A 14,324-nucleotide genomic window follows, 5' to 3' on the forward strand; every position below is an offset into this window, starting at 1 on the left:
TTTTCTGTTGATGACTAACTTGAGTGTGGTTTGACATTGCTGTGTGTGTATGACTAATACTCCTATTAATAGCAGAGCTAGAAAACACCAAGGAATCCCAAACTAAGAAACCTGCTAGTACACAAGTGAGTTTGTTGGGTCCAGGTGACTTATGCTTCCATATATAGGTATCTACCTCATACTGCTGCAGCCTGTAATTAGTGCTGGTCCCTCTGAAACACAAGGCTTGTTACCAACCAAAGAAGATTTCCTTCTTTCTACGACATTTTAGATTCATTTTTTTTTGTATAGCATGAGCCAGAGAGTGTAACCAAGCTGTGCATGCATTAAAACCAGAACTCTGAATTCAATTAGAGTACAGTTTTTGTAAGGCAGTTATCCAGTGAAGAAAGCACTTAAGACCTATAAAGTCTTCCAGTCTCTGGAAGACTTTGTTGCCTGTTGATTGAAATCAAATGCTCAGGCATAACTGCCTGTCCGTGCATTAGTCTGTGATAGATGATGACAGTGTGCTCTTAACAGAGCAGTTTATGACAATTCAATTAGTTCTTTCATCTTGTTACTGTTCACCACATCAGTAGTGCATTTTCTGTTTTATTAATCTTGAGAATACTGAAACGAGTGGGAGTTGTAAGGAAGCAACAAAAGCAAAATACTCTCGTGGCTTTGACTGGAGGTTCTTCATGGCTTTCTTTCTTTTTTTTTTTTTTTCTTTTTAAATTTTATTTCTGCCTAGTTAGCTCCAACTGTCTCCAATAATTTAGTGCATGATATATCTGTTTGCATTTCTGTATATACTGAATATCAGATGAGATTTCTGGTCAAGGCACTTTTGCTCATTTCTTTTTTCATGCTCCTTACAGAGAGGGAAGAGGCTGCTGTTGAAATTCCTGAGGGAAACACTACAGCAGGAGCTGATGTGGACAAGAGGGTGAAGCGACGGTTGCTCATGGGTAAAAAGTGTTTATCCAAAATAACTTGGCTGTTTGCTCAAACCTCTTATGTTGAAGAATTGTTTTTTAATGCAACCATCGTAGTTCTGCACTGAATCCTTCCTGAGATGCCCCACTCCCTTTTCAGGACAGAATATTATTCCACAATGTATAAGAAACTGCATTCTGAAACTGAAACTGGAAATAGAGTTTTACCTGCTTCTCTTGAACTGAAAGTATGCTTGTGCATGGAAGAGAACTGGCTTCAGTGATGGGTTACACCTAGAAGAGCATAGGGAGTGTAGGCCCATCTTGCCAACACATGTATTTAGCAGTTGCTCATGTATATCAGGCTAAATGTAGCTGAACAGTGTTCTTGGAACTGTACCTTGTATCATCATGCGATATTTCTTACCATTACAATGTCTCTGAGCAAACTTTATTTATTGTTGGCTAGAAACATGTGCAGTTAATAATGGTGGCTGTGATCGTACGTGTAAGGATACATCTACTGGAGTTCACTGCAGCTGTCCTGTTGGATTCACGCTCCAGTTTGATGGGAAGACATGTAAAGGTGAGTTTTGTACTCCTGGACATGTGTGTTCTAGCACCGTGCTGTAAGGTACTCATCTCCTAATGAAAGTAACACAGTATTCAGAGGGAAGCTGGTATGAGTAATGTGATCTGGGAAGCAGTGCAGCCATGGGAGATGCATGGCTTCCTTGTAAGAACATTCCGGTGTATCACATGCAGAAGTCTCTGCTGCTCTGCCCTCCCTCCTCACCACTTTCCATTCCCTCACCAAGATGGCCTCATTTTTGAGGGTTGAGAAGAGGCAATATAAGTAGGTCTGTGGTATAGTAGAGTTCAGTACTGGGAAATGTAGGCTTGTCGGTTCTTAAAAGCATGCAGTCCCATATTTGACTATATTATCCCCAGTCAACTGGGTGCTGTAGATATTTGTAAGTAAATATCAGAATGTATTTCAGAGAAGACTGAGTAGAATTATTTATGCTGGTCTAAGCAGCTCTAAGGGTAACTAGAGTACTGGTAAGGAGAAAGGGGATGTTTAGGTAATATATTGGGACATATTTTCCTATAATTAAATATTCAGACTGTTCTGCTAGGCAAAAATGATGGAATCCCCATCCCTGAGTCAATTAATATTAGATAACTCATTTTAATGTTGGCATGAAAAGGATAGGATAGCTCAGGAAGTCTATTCTGCCTGAGATTTTGTCAGGGCTTAGGAAGAGGGAACTCAGAGGACTTTTAAAAAGCTGAAGCCTCTTAGAGAATGTTTAAGTCAAAATGTTTCCAAACAAAAGGTAGGGAAAAGGTCTCGTGTGAATACACGTACTCAAATGTAGCTGAAAGCAAATTAGCACAATCATGGAATAGAATGGGCCAGGTCATTCTTAAGATCTAGACCTGAACTGCCTCAAGATTTGTAGCAGATTTGTTATGTTTTGTTTCTGGGATTCTCCAGCCAATTGGGTATGATTATTTTCTGGCTTTGTCAGTGAAAGTATGTTGAATATATTCTATTTATTCACTGAAGTTTTTTAAATTATTATTGTTTTTACAGATATTGACGAATGTCAATCTAATAACGGAGGCTGTGATCATTTCTGTAAAAACACTGTTGGCAGTTTTGATTGCAGCTGCAGAAAAGGATTTAAATTGTTAACAGATGAGAAATCTTGTCAAGGTATGTGCACTGGAGAGGCAATAAAAGTAGAACAAATCAGCATGGCTTGGACATCTACCACAATGATGAAGTGATAATGGACTCCAGAATTTCCATGCCTTGTGTTTTCGTGTGTGTGTGTGTTTCAATTTCTGAAGCAGCTGTTAAGTTAATGCTGTTGTCTTGATACTATTGTAGGAGGTATGTTTAGTGTCATAGTGAGATATTATCTGGAAGCAGTGCAGATAGCATCATATTAAAAATCTCTTGATGAAGATAATGCTTTTTTTCCCCCTTCTATTAATGATCTTAAAATAACTTACAGGGAGAAATGAAGCCAATCCTAAATGAATCCATCCTAAAGACTATTTCACCATTGCAGCAAAATATTTTTTTTTCCCAATGGGACATTTAAATGCTATGTGTTCTTTATTTAAAGAAAAAAAGTAAGTCATCTGATCTGTGAAGTCAGAAGCTTGTAGACATAGATGGGAATAACTATTCCCTAAACCATTATGGAAACATTTGATTTTTAGGAAGACATAAATTTCTACTGTGAGATTTACAGAACATATTTGTTTTATTGTATAATAGCGTATACATACAGATTGAGCAACCTTGTTTAGGCTGGTTAAGTACATTAAAAAGTAATGATCAAAATGGTCTTTGGCTTTGGCAAAGCTACAGTATGAAACAAAATAAAGTGGATCAGTGAGCTGGGCAAATGAGTAATTCTGTTTCTAATTATGTTTCTTAGACAACTATTTGACATTTAATGATTAATTTCAGAAAACTAAACCAACCAACAGAAAAAAAAAATTCACCTGTGTTTTTGGCATGTTATTGTCCTTTTTAGGTTAGATGTAGGACATACCAAACTTAGTATAAAACTAAAGGATTTTCTGGATTTTTTTAAAATAGAATTGGTTATGAGTTTATTTTAAAGATTTACATCTCCCTTTTGTTTGTCACTCCTGTTACTTTCCCTAGATTGTTTCAAAAGTGGTAGCTTGAAGTGCACCCAAGACCTTAATGAAAAGAAGTATGACATTATGTGCCAATAATGTTGATGGGAACTTTTTTATATCTGGGAACATTGCTATATAGCGTGCTGAATGTACTGTCACAGAAGTTTTAGGTGCTTTTAATGATAAGCCAACTTTTCTTAAAGAAATAAGAGTTTCTGCCAGCATTTCTTTTCCTTCAAAGCAGAGAAGTAATGTCTTTTAAACATAATTGTTAAAACGTAGCAACAGTTTTCATATTTGCCAAGAGAAAGCTTGTTTGGCAAACTAATTGGTCTCTTAGAAGTTGTCATTTCTTGTGTTGCATTATTTACTTCAAAAGAATTTGCTTAGTTTACTTAAATCTGTACATCTCTCTGTCCAACTTGGTTATCTCATAAGTGCTCCCTTTTCAGGCTGAAAGATACTAATGCATCCTTTAAAACTTGCAGACATTGATGAATGCTCTTTCGAACGGACATGTGACCACACGTGCATCAATCATCCAGGCACTTTTGAGTGTACTTGTAACAAAGGATACGCTCTCTATGGCTTCACACACTGTGGAGGTGAGTTATAAAGGAATACTGCAGGCCACACTGGTAGAGTGCTATTGCCACAGGTCTAGTTAGTGTCTGTGTAGGACATGTGCCTATGTATATACATAAGGTATTCACAGTAAATTTAAATCTTTACTGTAATAAGGAGACACAGCAAAAGTGAAAACTAACCTAGCTCACTTCTGTCTGTGCTCAAATTATTTTCCCTTCCCAGCCCGCATTCAGAAAGCACCTGTGACTATTAGAACAGATTCATTTTACACCTAGACGTGAAAGCTATGATTCGACCTATTTTTCATATGCAAAAGTCTCATTGACTTCAATGAACAGTGAGTTGAATAGGACTTTTAAGAGCAGGGTGCTCTGGATGATTTTGAATATTACAATTTTGCAGGTTAGCCTTGTGCATATTGCAGATTGTTATATGATTTAGATTGGAGCTTTATCTGATGCAGTACCATTAATTTACATTGGCCAAGAATGATATTCCTAAATGCTTTACTACTTTACTACACAAAAAGTTCAAGAAAAGAGAGGAAGATATTGACAGATTGGGTGCTAATTTTCTCTTCATAACATATAAACTGTTCAGATGCTAATCCTTGTACCACAGTAACTCCTTCATTTGCTGACAATTGTCACAGCTGGTAGGTGTACTGAGTGTACACCTGAGCTATATGGAAGAAGCCACTAAATACTGGAGATAATAGGATGCCATTGCCTGCATAATCCTACCAAAAAGTCAGTTAAAAGTAAGGATTTGAGCTGATTTTGTAGTATCTTAGGCAGTAGTACCAATTTTAAGGTGTTCCCTTCTTTTTTCATCATTCTTCTGTTGCTCATTCCTACTCCTGCTATCTCAGTTCTGCTAGTAGAATGTTTTTCCCCTGAAACCAGTTCAGTTTTGTCATCTATTTCACAGCATTTTCTCCAAATGATTATCTGTGTCAAGAAGGAAACAAGTGGTAGGAGAAAGCATTGACAAGTACTCCAATTACCTCTGAGAAAACTGGATACCTTCAGTTGCACAAACTTTCTGGGACTCACTGAGTCTCATAAGGGATTCGTTGGTGGTAGCTTTATAGGTTTATGTGTAATTGTCATAAAGCTGAGGGAGACAAGCAGCTATCAGGGTGGATCCAAGAAGCAGAGACATCAAACTTTGCATTTCCCTTTGTTGACGTTGATTCAATTCCTGTCACACTATTTCTCCAGCCTGTCGAGGTCCCTCTGAATAGTGGCACAAACGTCTGGTGTATCAGCCACTCCTCCCAGTTTTGTATCAGCTGCAGACTTGCTGAGGGTGAACTCGTGTTCCATCATCCAGGTTTAATGAAGAGGATAAATAGCCTTGGCCCCAGTATTGACCCCTGTGGTACACCACTGGTGAATGTCCTGCATCTGGACTTTGTGTTACTGTTTACAACACTTTCAGCCCAGAAATTCAGCCAAAGATCTAGAAGTCTTCCTGGAAGTAGTAAGGGAGGGAACTGCCATTTATTGCTGTTCAGCAGAGCTCAGGATAATGCAATGGAAAGTGTATTCTGCATCAGCAAGCAACAGTGCACCAAAGGCAGTTAGTGGTGTTGCTAGTTTCTCCACCTCTTGGCCATTACTGGGCTGGGCAAGGCCCATGAAATTGGCTAAATTGACTTACTGGGATTGTGGTGATTCAGTGGTGTTATTTGCACACTTGGAATCAAATATTGTTCTATGATAGATGTATCTATCTGAGCACTTTGGAGGGTTGGCCACTGTGAATCTTGTCCGCATCGTCTGTCTTTATTCCAAAATGGAAATATTAATTAACTAGTTGCAGTGCAATGCAGACTTGATCTGGTGTTTTTTTCGTTAACTTGTTAACATATTGCTGAGGCTGGAGATATTTTTTTTCTAATATGTCATTCAGGGACATACCTGACATCGCCTTTCCCACAACATTTGATTGATTTTGACACTCATTGAAGGATTTTCATTAAAACAAAACTATTTCAGGGTGGGTTTCCAGATGGCATTCCAAAGACCTTTTCTAGACCCTACTAAGAGGTATTTTTGTACAGATTTATCTAGTTGTGTTAGTAAGAATGCAGGACTTTGGTAAAAGTTATTTTTAAAAACTATTTTTACCTTTCCTCTATAGACATTAATGAATGTAGCATCAACAATGGTGGTTGCCAACAGCTGTGTGTGAACACACTGGGAGACTATGAATGCCTGTGTCACTCTAACTACAAATTACACTGGAATAAAAAGGATTGTGTTGGTAAGGTGCCTAGCAGATACATTACCACTCCTGAAATGTTTGAAGGCCACATGGTTGTAGTCAAATCTGAAACCTTGATCTGTCCAGTTAAGTGGTATGAGTCAATGTTCTCTGTATTCTGCTTTACTTTTTAATCAGACATGATGGTACTGAAGTTTAAACTGGTAAAAACAAACCAAAACCAACCAACCAAACAAAAAACAGGAGATACTTTGAGGGACTTTGATGTTCTTTCCTCTGCTTTTATCTATGTCCTTTTGTTTCCCTGCATGAGAGTTTGCTGATGATCATGGTGGGATCCTCCAGTGGTTTGATTTTGCTTTCTTTTTCTGTCTAAAGAGCATATTAATTTCATGGGTGTTCTCTGGTACCATCTACATAAGAAGCTGCATGACATTTTCTTAGTATTGCATATGTAGATGTCTTACTTCTCCCATGAGTATTTGTTTTATCCTATTTAGAATTAAAGGGGCCTTTGCCTGCTAATGTGTCACCCAAGGTATTGCTGCACTGTATTAAGAGTGGTGGGAGTGATAGATGCCTCTTAAGCTGCACTTCGGATGTTCAGGTAGTTTCTGGTAAGTCCAAAAAAAAACCACAGCCTACAACCAAATCAAAACAAACAACAACATCCCAAACCCAACAACAAACCACAAAACCAAAACAAAACCCGCGAGCATTTGATTCCATAGAGAGTGCAAGAGTAGCAAAGCTCGTAACCCTCATGGAAGCCCCAAGAAGTAGACAATCAATAGGGACTATTCCTCTTGCACTATAGATAAAGGACCATATCCTTGTCAGTGTTCCAGGAAGCCCCCCTTTTCATATCCATTATAGACACTCTGCCCTCAGATTCCCTTCTCATGACAACTGTCTTTTTGAATCTGGAGAGGACAGGGCAGAATTCTCTGTGCTCCTTGGGCCATTCCTTAATTGGCCCTGAGAGCTGCTGCTGAATGGCGCGAAGGCATTCCAGCCCTGCAGGGGGTCTGAGCTTCTGCCTGCACAGCCCTTCCACCCCTCAGGACACAGCCTGCAGATCCATCTGGTGCTTGTTAGACAGATGATTCTTTTCTTCCTGAACCCTTTAGATTGCTTAGGAAAAGACAAACTCAAATGTGGAGTACTCTATGAATAACATAATTGAAAAAGGTGAAGATGATGCAGATCAACAAATGAATGTCTTATAAACTATGGGGGTCTTCAGTCTGTGCACAAAGCCTATGTCTTTACTGTCTGTATGGTCTGTCTGTTAGGAACACAAGATGCTTACACCCTCACCTGTGGCAGCTCATCTCAACTTAAGAAAAAGCAGCAAAGTACAAATGCATCCACTTGGCTGGGTAATTAGATTTACTGTTGCATGATTTGACTGATTTCTTTCATTGGGTAACTGAAATAAGTGTGTTCTGTTGGCTTTCCTTCTATTTTTCCTCTCCATTTTACTCCCTCTGTTTTTCCTTCCTCTTCTTCATGATTACAGCAGAAAATTCCTCTTGTACTGCTTCATCAGCATCACCCAGACTAAAACTTAAGAATAATGGAAGAGAAAAGGATCAGTAGTGAGATGAACAGCAAGACTAGGAGTGTCATGCCTCATTTTAGACATCCAAATTGGGCAGTGTTGGCAACTTACAGGTTCTATGTTGAGTTGTTGGTCAATGGAATTTAGAAAGCATTTGAAGCTAAAGAGATAAAAGGTACTATTTTATATAAACGTAAGCTACTCTTCTGAATCTTCTTGATGTGAAGTATCTCTTTTGATTTCAGCCAACATTTATTTGATTTTACACAGAAGCACATCTGGATTTGATCTCTGTCCATATTTGAAATCTATCACACTTTGTTCCCATTCCAGTTGTGAACTAGCTTCACAGCAGCAGGAAGCTGGCATCTCTTTAGGTCTTCTGTGATGACCACTTTTCACTTTATATATACACATTTTTTTGATAACATCGTTATGACGTCACATTAGGGTAATCCAATTTTTCTACTCCTTTTTAACATAACATTTCATTGTTTCTTCCTGAAGATATTTCAGCCATCAAGATAAGCGTAACCTTTAAATTAAATGAAGGAAAATGTAGTTTGAAAAAGACTGAGATGTTTCAAGAAGGTCTGGAACAGATGATACCAGGTATGAATATAAAAATGCAGGTAAGCAGGTTAGAGCCATAGCTCAGGGCTTATTAAGTGCTTTCCTGATGTGAAGTGTACCATAAATAAAGCTTAGAGAGCTGCAGACTTTCTTCTCCTTATTAGCCTCATGAATCATACTCCTTCCCAGCCATGGTTTTTGTAGTACTTGCTTCAGGTGACAAGGACTTCCCTGTGACAACCTAACAGTTTGCTATGAAGGTCCTTCTCCTTTTTATTTTTATTTTTTGTTTGACTGCCAGTAAATTGTCAGTAAAATCAAACATACGTTTTGTTCTTTTCAATTTTTTTTCTCTCTCTCTCTAACCTTTCTTTCACTTCATTTATTTCTTCCCTGCTGCTTACTGTCTGATGCCTCTGGGCCTCTTATGATGACTCTGTTGCTAAAGGGTTATTCCTCTTTTCTGTTCTCTTCCTCTTATACTTCAGCAGCCCCAGATGGTGAGGTCAGCTCTTCCGTCTGTTCCAAGACAGAAAGTATAGTCTGAGAATTTACAAAGTCAGCAGAAAATGAGGAATATATACACTTGAAAAAAAAAAGTTACTAAATAATACTATGAATCAGCATGTCAGTTTGTTTGTCCTTAGAAGAGGAACAGTGATAAACTGTGCTAGATACTCTAAAGAGTATATGATCCAGAACCAGAGCTTATTCTGGATCTTTTTTTTTTTTTTTTCCAAATAAATATTGTTTCATCACTGAAACCCTGCAAATGGTCTTCAAACATCCTTTAGATGCAGCCATGGCTTAGTTTAAACACCCTTATAAGCTAACATGTTTTTAACATGGTTTGTATGAATGCAGAATTTTTTCCCTCAGGTGGTCTGTCTGGTGCAGGTAGCATCATGGTTTTAAGATGCTTTAGATAGTGCTGAAGCAATTCAATGGCAGCTAGCAAAATCCAGGGGAAGCAGGCTGAGCACTGCAGCCAAGTTCTAATCCTAGCAGCAAATCATGCGTCTGACCACTGCAGCTGTAGAGTTTTCACCTGACAGTACATCCATGGGTGCACTGGAATCACGATTCTAAGTGAGGGTACACGAGCTGAGAAACTGGACAAACTATTTGTTTACTGGCAAGTGGAGTGAATCACTTGCTCCCCTTGAAGTTTTTGTGACAAAATATGCACTGAATACTAGTGAATATCTAATAACGTAGCTGGCCAAGCTTTTGCTTCCTTTAATTTTGTTCATACAGAAAGACATAATTCACTAATGGAGAGATTCCACTATGTAAACCTAACATGCAGCTCTGGCAAGAAAGTTCATGGAGCCGTCAGTAGACTGCCAGCAACTAGAGAGATTTTTATCACTGTGGACTTTGAGCTTGAAACAAACCAAAAGGAGGTAACAGGTTGGTTGGAAAATAATCCAAGGTGCGATTTGAAGCTTCTTACAGTTTGCTCTTTTCTGTTTTGTTTTTTTTTTTTTTTTTTTTTCACTTCTTCATTTATGCAAAATTATAATAAAAAGTATCTCCTGTTTTGAAAGTTAATTTTTCTGCTTCCAAAAAAGTTGAGAGATGGGAAAAGTTTCTAAGATTAAAAAGCTGTCCATGGATTAAAGTCTTCTGGTCTGATTAATTTTCTTGAAGCCTGATGGTGTTGTCCTTAAGGATTTCAGACTTGTTCAAAGAAGTTACTTTCTCAGTGATTGGCACTGACATTTTGCATTGGGTAGACTTTTGTGTCTGGTCACTAATAGCAGATTGCACCCTTGGTACTTTTCAGAAACATGTGATGTGCGCTGTGCACGAAAAAAGACTGAAAAGAGATTTCGTAAAACCATTCGAACTTTACGGAAGACAGTCAACAGGGACCAATTCCGTGTTCGTGTCTCTGGCATGGACCACGAAGTGGCCAGAAAATCTCTCAAGCTGTCAGAGCCACAGCAGTCATGTGGTGTAGGACAGATACATGTGGGTAACAGATGTGGTAAGTAAATGTAAATTAGGAACAAACCATCACATGTGTTTTGGCTTTGCCCAGGTCTGGTGAGCAGGGAGGGGATCATGGGAAGCTTCTCCAGGAGAGAGGAGGGCTGTGTGTGATGTAATTAAGTTAACTGTTTGTGCAGCTGATATGTGCCTCTCTCTATGTATTGTTGGCAATTGCTGTATGATAGCGTAGAATAAGGGCTCAGTAAACAGTTTAATATGGATGACACAAAGTCTCCAGTACACTCCAAGGGTTTTCCCTTGGAGTAAACTTGGGGTGTTAGCATCAGACATCAGTGCCTTGAGATCACCGGTGTTATTTATAGAACACCACATTTAATATCTAGTGTAACACTGTGCTTCTGAACTTGTGAAAGTTTCTTATCTTGCTCTTTCCAAATAAAAAAGCTGAGCAGAATTTGATACAGCCACAATTCTCTTCATTGATTGAGCTCTGAGTCTTCATGATAAAGTTTGAACTTCATGGAGAAAAGGGATTTTCTAGGCCAGTACAGAGAAAAATCTTAATTATCATGGCACTAAAGGGCACCACCATAGTGCAGCCCACAACAAATGCTTCTAAATCACAAAAGTTAAGGAGAAGGGTCAGATGTTATCTTAACGGGGACCTAACAACCGTGACAGCTAATTCAGGCTGCACAGGGTACATAGCATGTAAGTGGTTTTGTGAATCGGCAAGCCTTTAAAATGCTTGTCAGGTTGAATTAGTACGTCTTCCAGCTGCAACCCATTCAGGCTTAGAATAGATTTTCAAATTTTGTTTTGCTAACTCTAGAAACTTGGATTCATAGAATAGAAAAATGAATTAGTGTTTAAAACATCTGTGTGAGCAAGCAGGCATAAGGAATTACTCAGGAATTCTGTCAGAAAAAGTTGTAAGTTTTGATATTTTTTTTGTAGCATAGTAAGTCTGCAAAACTTCAGAGACTTCATCAGGCTGTGTTTACACTGATATTTTCAAACTGTTGTATCTGCTGCTGGAGGAATCGTTTGAAAAATGTTCTCTCTGTCTGTTGTACAGAGCACAATATGCTTTCAAGCCCATTTGTAATTTTGTCTGAAAAAAACAGCAATGTGTAAGCTAAAAAATAGTGCAGGTAAAGGAGACAAATTTTTCTCTGGGTCCATTTGCTTTCATCGTCAACTAATGTGAGTTGCAATTAGGAAACGGACCAACAAGAAAATGACAAAAAATATTTTTAGGTAGCCACAGAGCAAATTTATTTTCTTATTACAAATGAACAGCTTATGTGGCATTTTTGTTGTGTTCAGAGAGAAAGAGAGCTTTTGGAGAATGCCTGGAAAACTTTAAGGTCAGCACAAATAGCCTGTGTATGGCAGAAGCGATCAGAGACACTGAGCATATGAAGATAACTGTTTTGAAGAGGAACTTGTAAAAGTCTAGATTCTTCTTTTGCTGAGATTGGTGCCACAGTTGACCCTAAACATCTTAACAAGTACTGGTGAGAGCAGTGAATCTAGAAAGCTATGATTGCCAGTGTGTATCATGCCTTGTGGTTCAATTTACTTATGGCTGAAAAGGTGTAATTGCCAAATGAAGCTTATTTTTTTTAGCTGAACTGTTAAGGCTATATCCTAGTGCAGGTTTGCTCTGATCGAACAATTCCACCACACCTTTTACTTGCATAGATGCTAACATCTTTCTCCTCCACTTTAATGTTCCTCACGTATTTACATTAAACTTACAGAAACTTAATACCTTTAAAACTTCTCTACATCCTTTGTCAAATTGCTGGAAGCTGGACAGAAAGTTCACTGGTTGCTGAGGGCACATAAAAGTACACATAGAAGCAGCACTATTACATACGCCTCATTTCCTTAGAAAAACTGATTGTCCCAGTGTGTATGGTAAAGGCAGCACTGGGTGGCTGCTGCTGCTGCTCTGACTGCTAGTCAGAAGGAGCTAAGAAACAGACTGGGGAGATGAGAATGAAGTGGGAACAGTGTGGAAGAAGAGGAAGAAGCTAGCTCAGGGATGTGTGTGGAAGAGCAGGATTTTTTCGTTTTGTTTTGATTTGATTGTTTTGCAGAACTGCTGAAAACTTCTGGACAGGTGTGGCCTTGCTTATCTAGATGTGCTAATGATTCTGGTGAGAAAGTGACTCCATAGCAAGGCATACCAGGTCAGCAGATGGACTCAGTGCAGCTGGTGGATGTGGTCTCAGGACAGGCAGAGAACTTTGGCAAAAGGATTTTGCTCAGTCTGACCAGAGGAGCAGAAAACAGTGAGGGGGAATAAGTAAGTTTAAGAACTTACAAATCTTCTGTGATACGGATAGTAAGTGAAGTGTAGGTTTCAGTTCACTTTTTTCAAGTATGTATGTTAAAGCAAAATACTTGGAATTTTGCTAGGCTAGGTATAGTTTTATTGATTCAGACAGTCTTGGACAGGCCCTCTTTCTGTGGTGAACTTCTCCTGGTACAGCACTGTCTGAAATGTTAGTTGTATTTTAGCAGTGTAAAAGGAGAAGTCTTGCACATGCTCTGACATCTTTTATCATAAGTAACTGGCCTGAAATCAAAGCAGGAAGCTAAACTGCATTTGGTTTGCACTTCTGGTGAAGTAGTACTTTGCCTGATTTCTCCGCTTTAACTCCTAGTGACTACAGTGGGACACACTGCTGAATAAAAGACCTAGAGAGGCACCAGGAACAGATTAGGCATGATTTCGAAGGCAGTTCATCATCCTTCATAGGCAGAATGGTTGCATGTGTGTCTGCTGTTCCTTAAGCATTTGTTGATAGTAAAAGGGAATTCACAGTGGATTCCAGGCACTGGTGTATTTTATTTCAAATTTGCTATTTAACATACAGTTCTGTATGAAATTCTCTGATGCCTTTGAGGTCCAAATGTTGTATTTATCTACCTTGTGAAGTGTGAGCTCTGTGCAAGTGAGTAATTACATTTAGTATCCGCTCACATTGTTTCACTGTCTGAAGTCCTGAGAATGACTTCCATGGAGCAGCCTGCAGTGGGTCTCTATTCACGTATATCACAGGAAATGCATGTAGCAAAATGGAAACTTCATCAACCTTTCCAGAGAATTCTGGATTCTTGCAGCAGGGGTATGATCTTTCCACACTGAAGTAAATCTTATCTTTAAAAATATACATGCTACATGCTACTATATATAAAGCTACATGCTACTTCAAGAGGAGAAGATTTATCTTGGGGAGAATGCAATTTCATTCATTAATCTTGTCTACAGGTATTCATTCTCCAGTATGAGCTAGACTTCAGGCAGGTATAACAGCCAAAGACCAACTGTTTAAATACTGACGATTCCTTTTCAGAGTCTGCTTTACTACTAACATAAATGCTGAAAGAGAAGAAATAGATATCTACTGGGGCCCTTTGCCCACAGGCATTTTCCACTAAGGGAGAAGCAACACGCAAGTTATCTGTGCTTTCCATCACTTAAAACACTGTCATACATTGATCATGCCTCAAGGAGCTGAAAGTACACCTTGCTCTGTTTGGTATTTTTTGTGTTAGATACATGAATATTTTCATACATGAAGGGAGGCAAACAGAAATAACATTCTCTGAACTTGCTGTATACAAAGACATACAAGCATGCCCTTGCTGCAGAGTTACAAATGGATTCATCCATTCATGGAGCTGTCACTTACGAGAACAGTAAACAGGAGAGCAGCACTAGTATAGGTACTGCTCTGATGTAAATGCTGAGCAGTTTTACCTTCTGTGAGAGGTGTTGATGCATTTCATTGCTCAGTAGT

At 38.7% G+C, this 14,324-nt stretch overlaps 1 protein-coding gene across 1 annotated transcript in view; it reads left to right on the forward strand.

The window, feature by feature from the left end:
- SCUBE2 (signal peptide, CUB domain and EGF like domain containing 2) overlaps window positions 1–14,324 on the forward strand; it is a gene marked incomplete at both ends in the record, with an annotated part of 38,215 nt that overhangs the window by 11,856 nt on the left and 12,035 nt on the right. Inside the window, 10 exons of the mRNA XM_084288192.1 lie at window positions 864–953; window positions 1,390–1,506; window positions 2,521–2,643; window positions 4,079–4,195; window positions 6,327–6,449; window positions 6,911–7,027; window positions 7,706–7,792; window positions 8,482–8,586; window positions 9,805–9,960; window positions 10,337–10,540. Of these exons, the coding sequence (XP_084144318.1) occupies window positions 864–953; window positions 1,390–1,506; window positions 2,521–2,643; window positions 4,079–4,195; window positions 6,327–6,449; window positions 6,911–7,027; window positions 7,706–7,792; window positions 8,482–8,586; window positions 9,805–9,960; window positions 10,337–10,540 (1,239 nt within the window). The remainder of the gene's footprint in view (window positions 1–863; window positions 954–1,389; window positions 1,507–2,520; window positions 2,644–4,078; window positions 4,196–6,326; window positions 6,450–6,910; window positions 7,028–7,705; window positions 7,793–8,481; window positions 8,587–9,804; window positions 9,961–10,336; window positions 10,541–14,324) is intronic.

This window comes from Netta rufina (assembly GCF_964035555.1).
Source record: "Netta rufina genome assembly, chromosome: 5".
Classification (NCBI taxonomy): domain Eukaryota; kingdom Metazoa; phylum Chordata; class Aves; order Anseriformes; family Anatidae; genus Netta; species Netta rufina.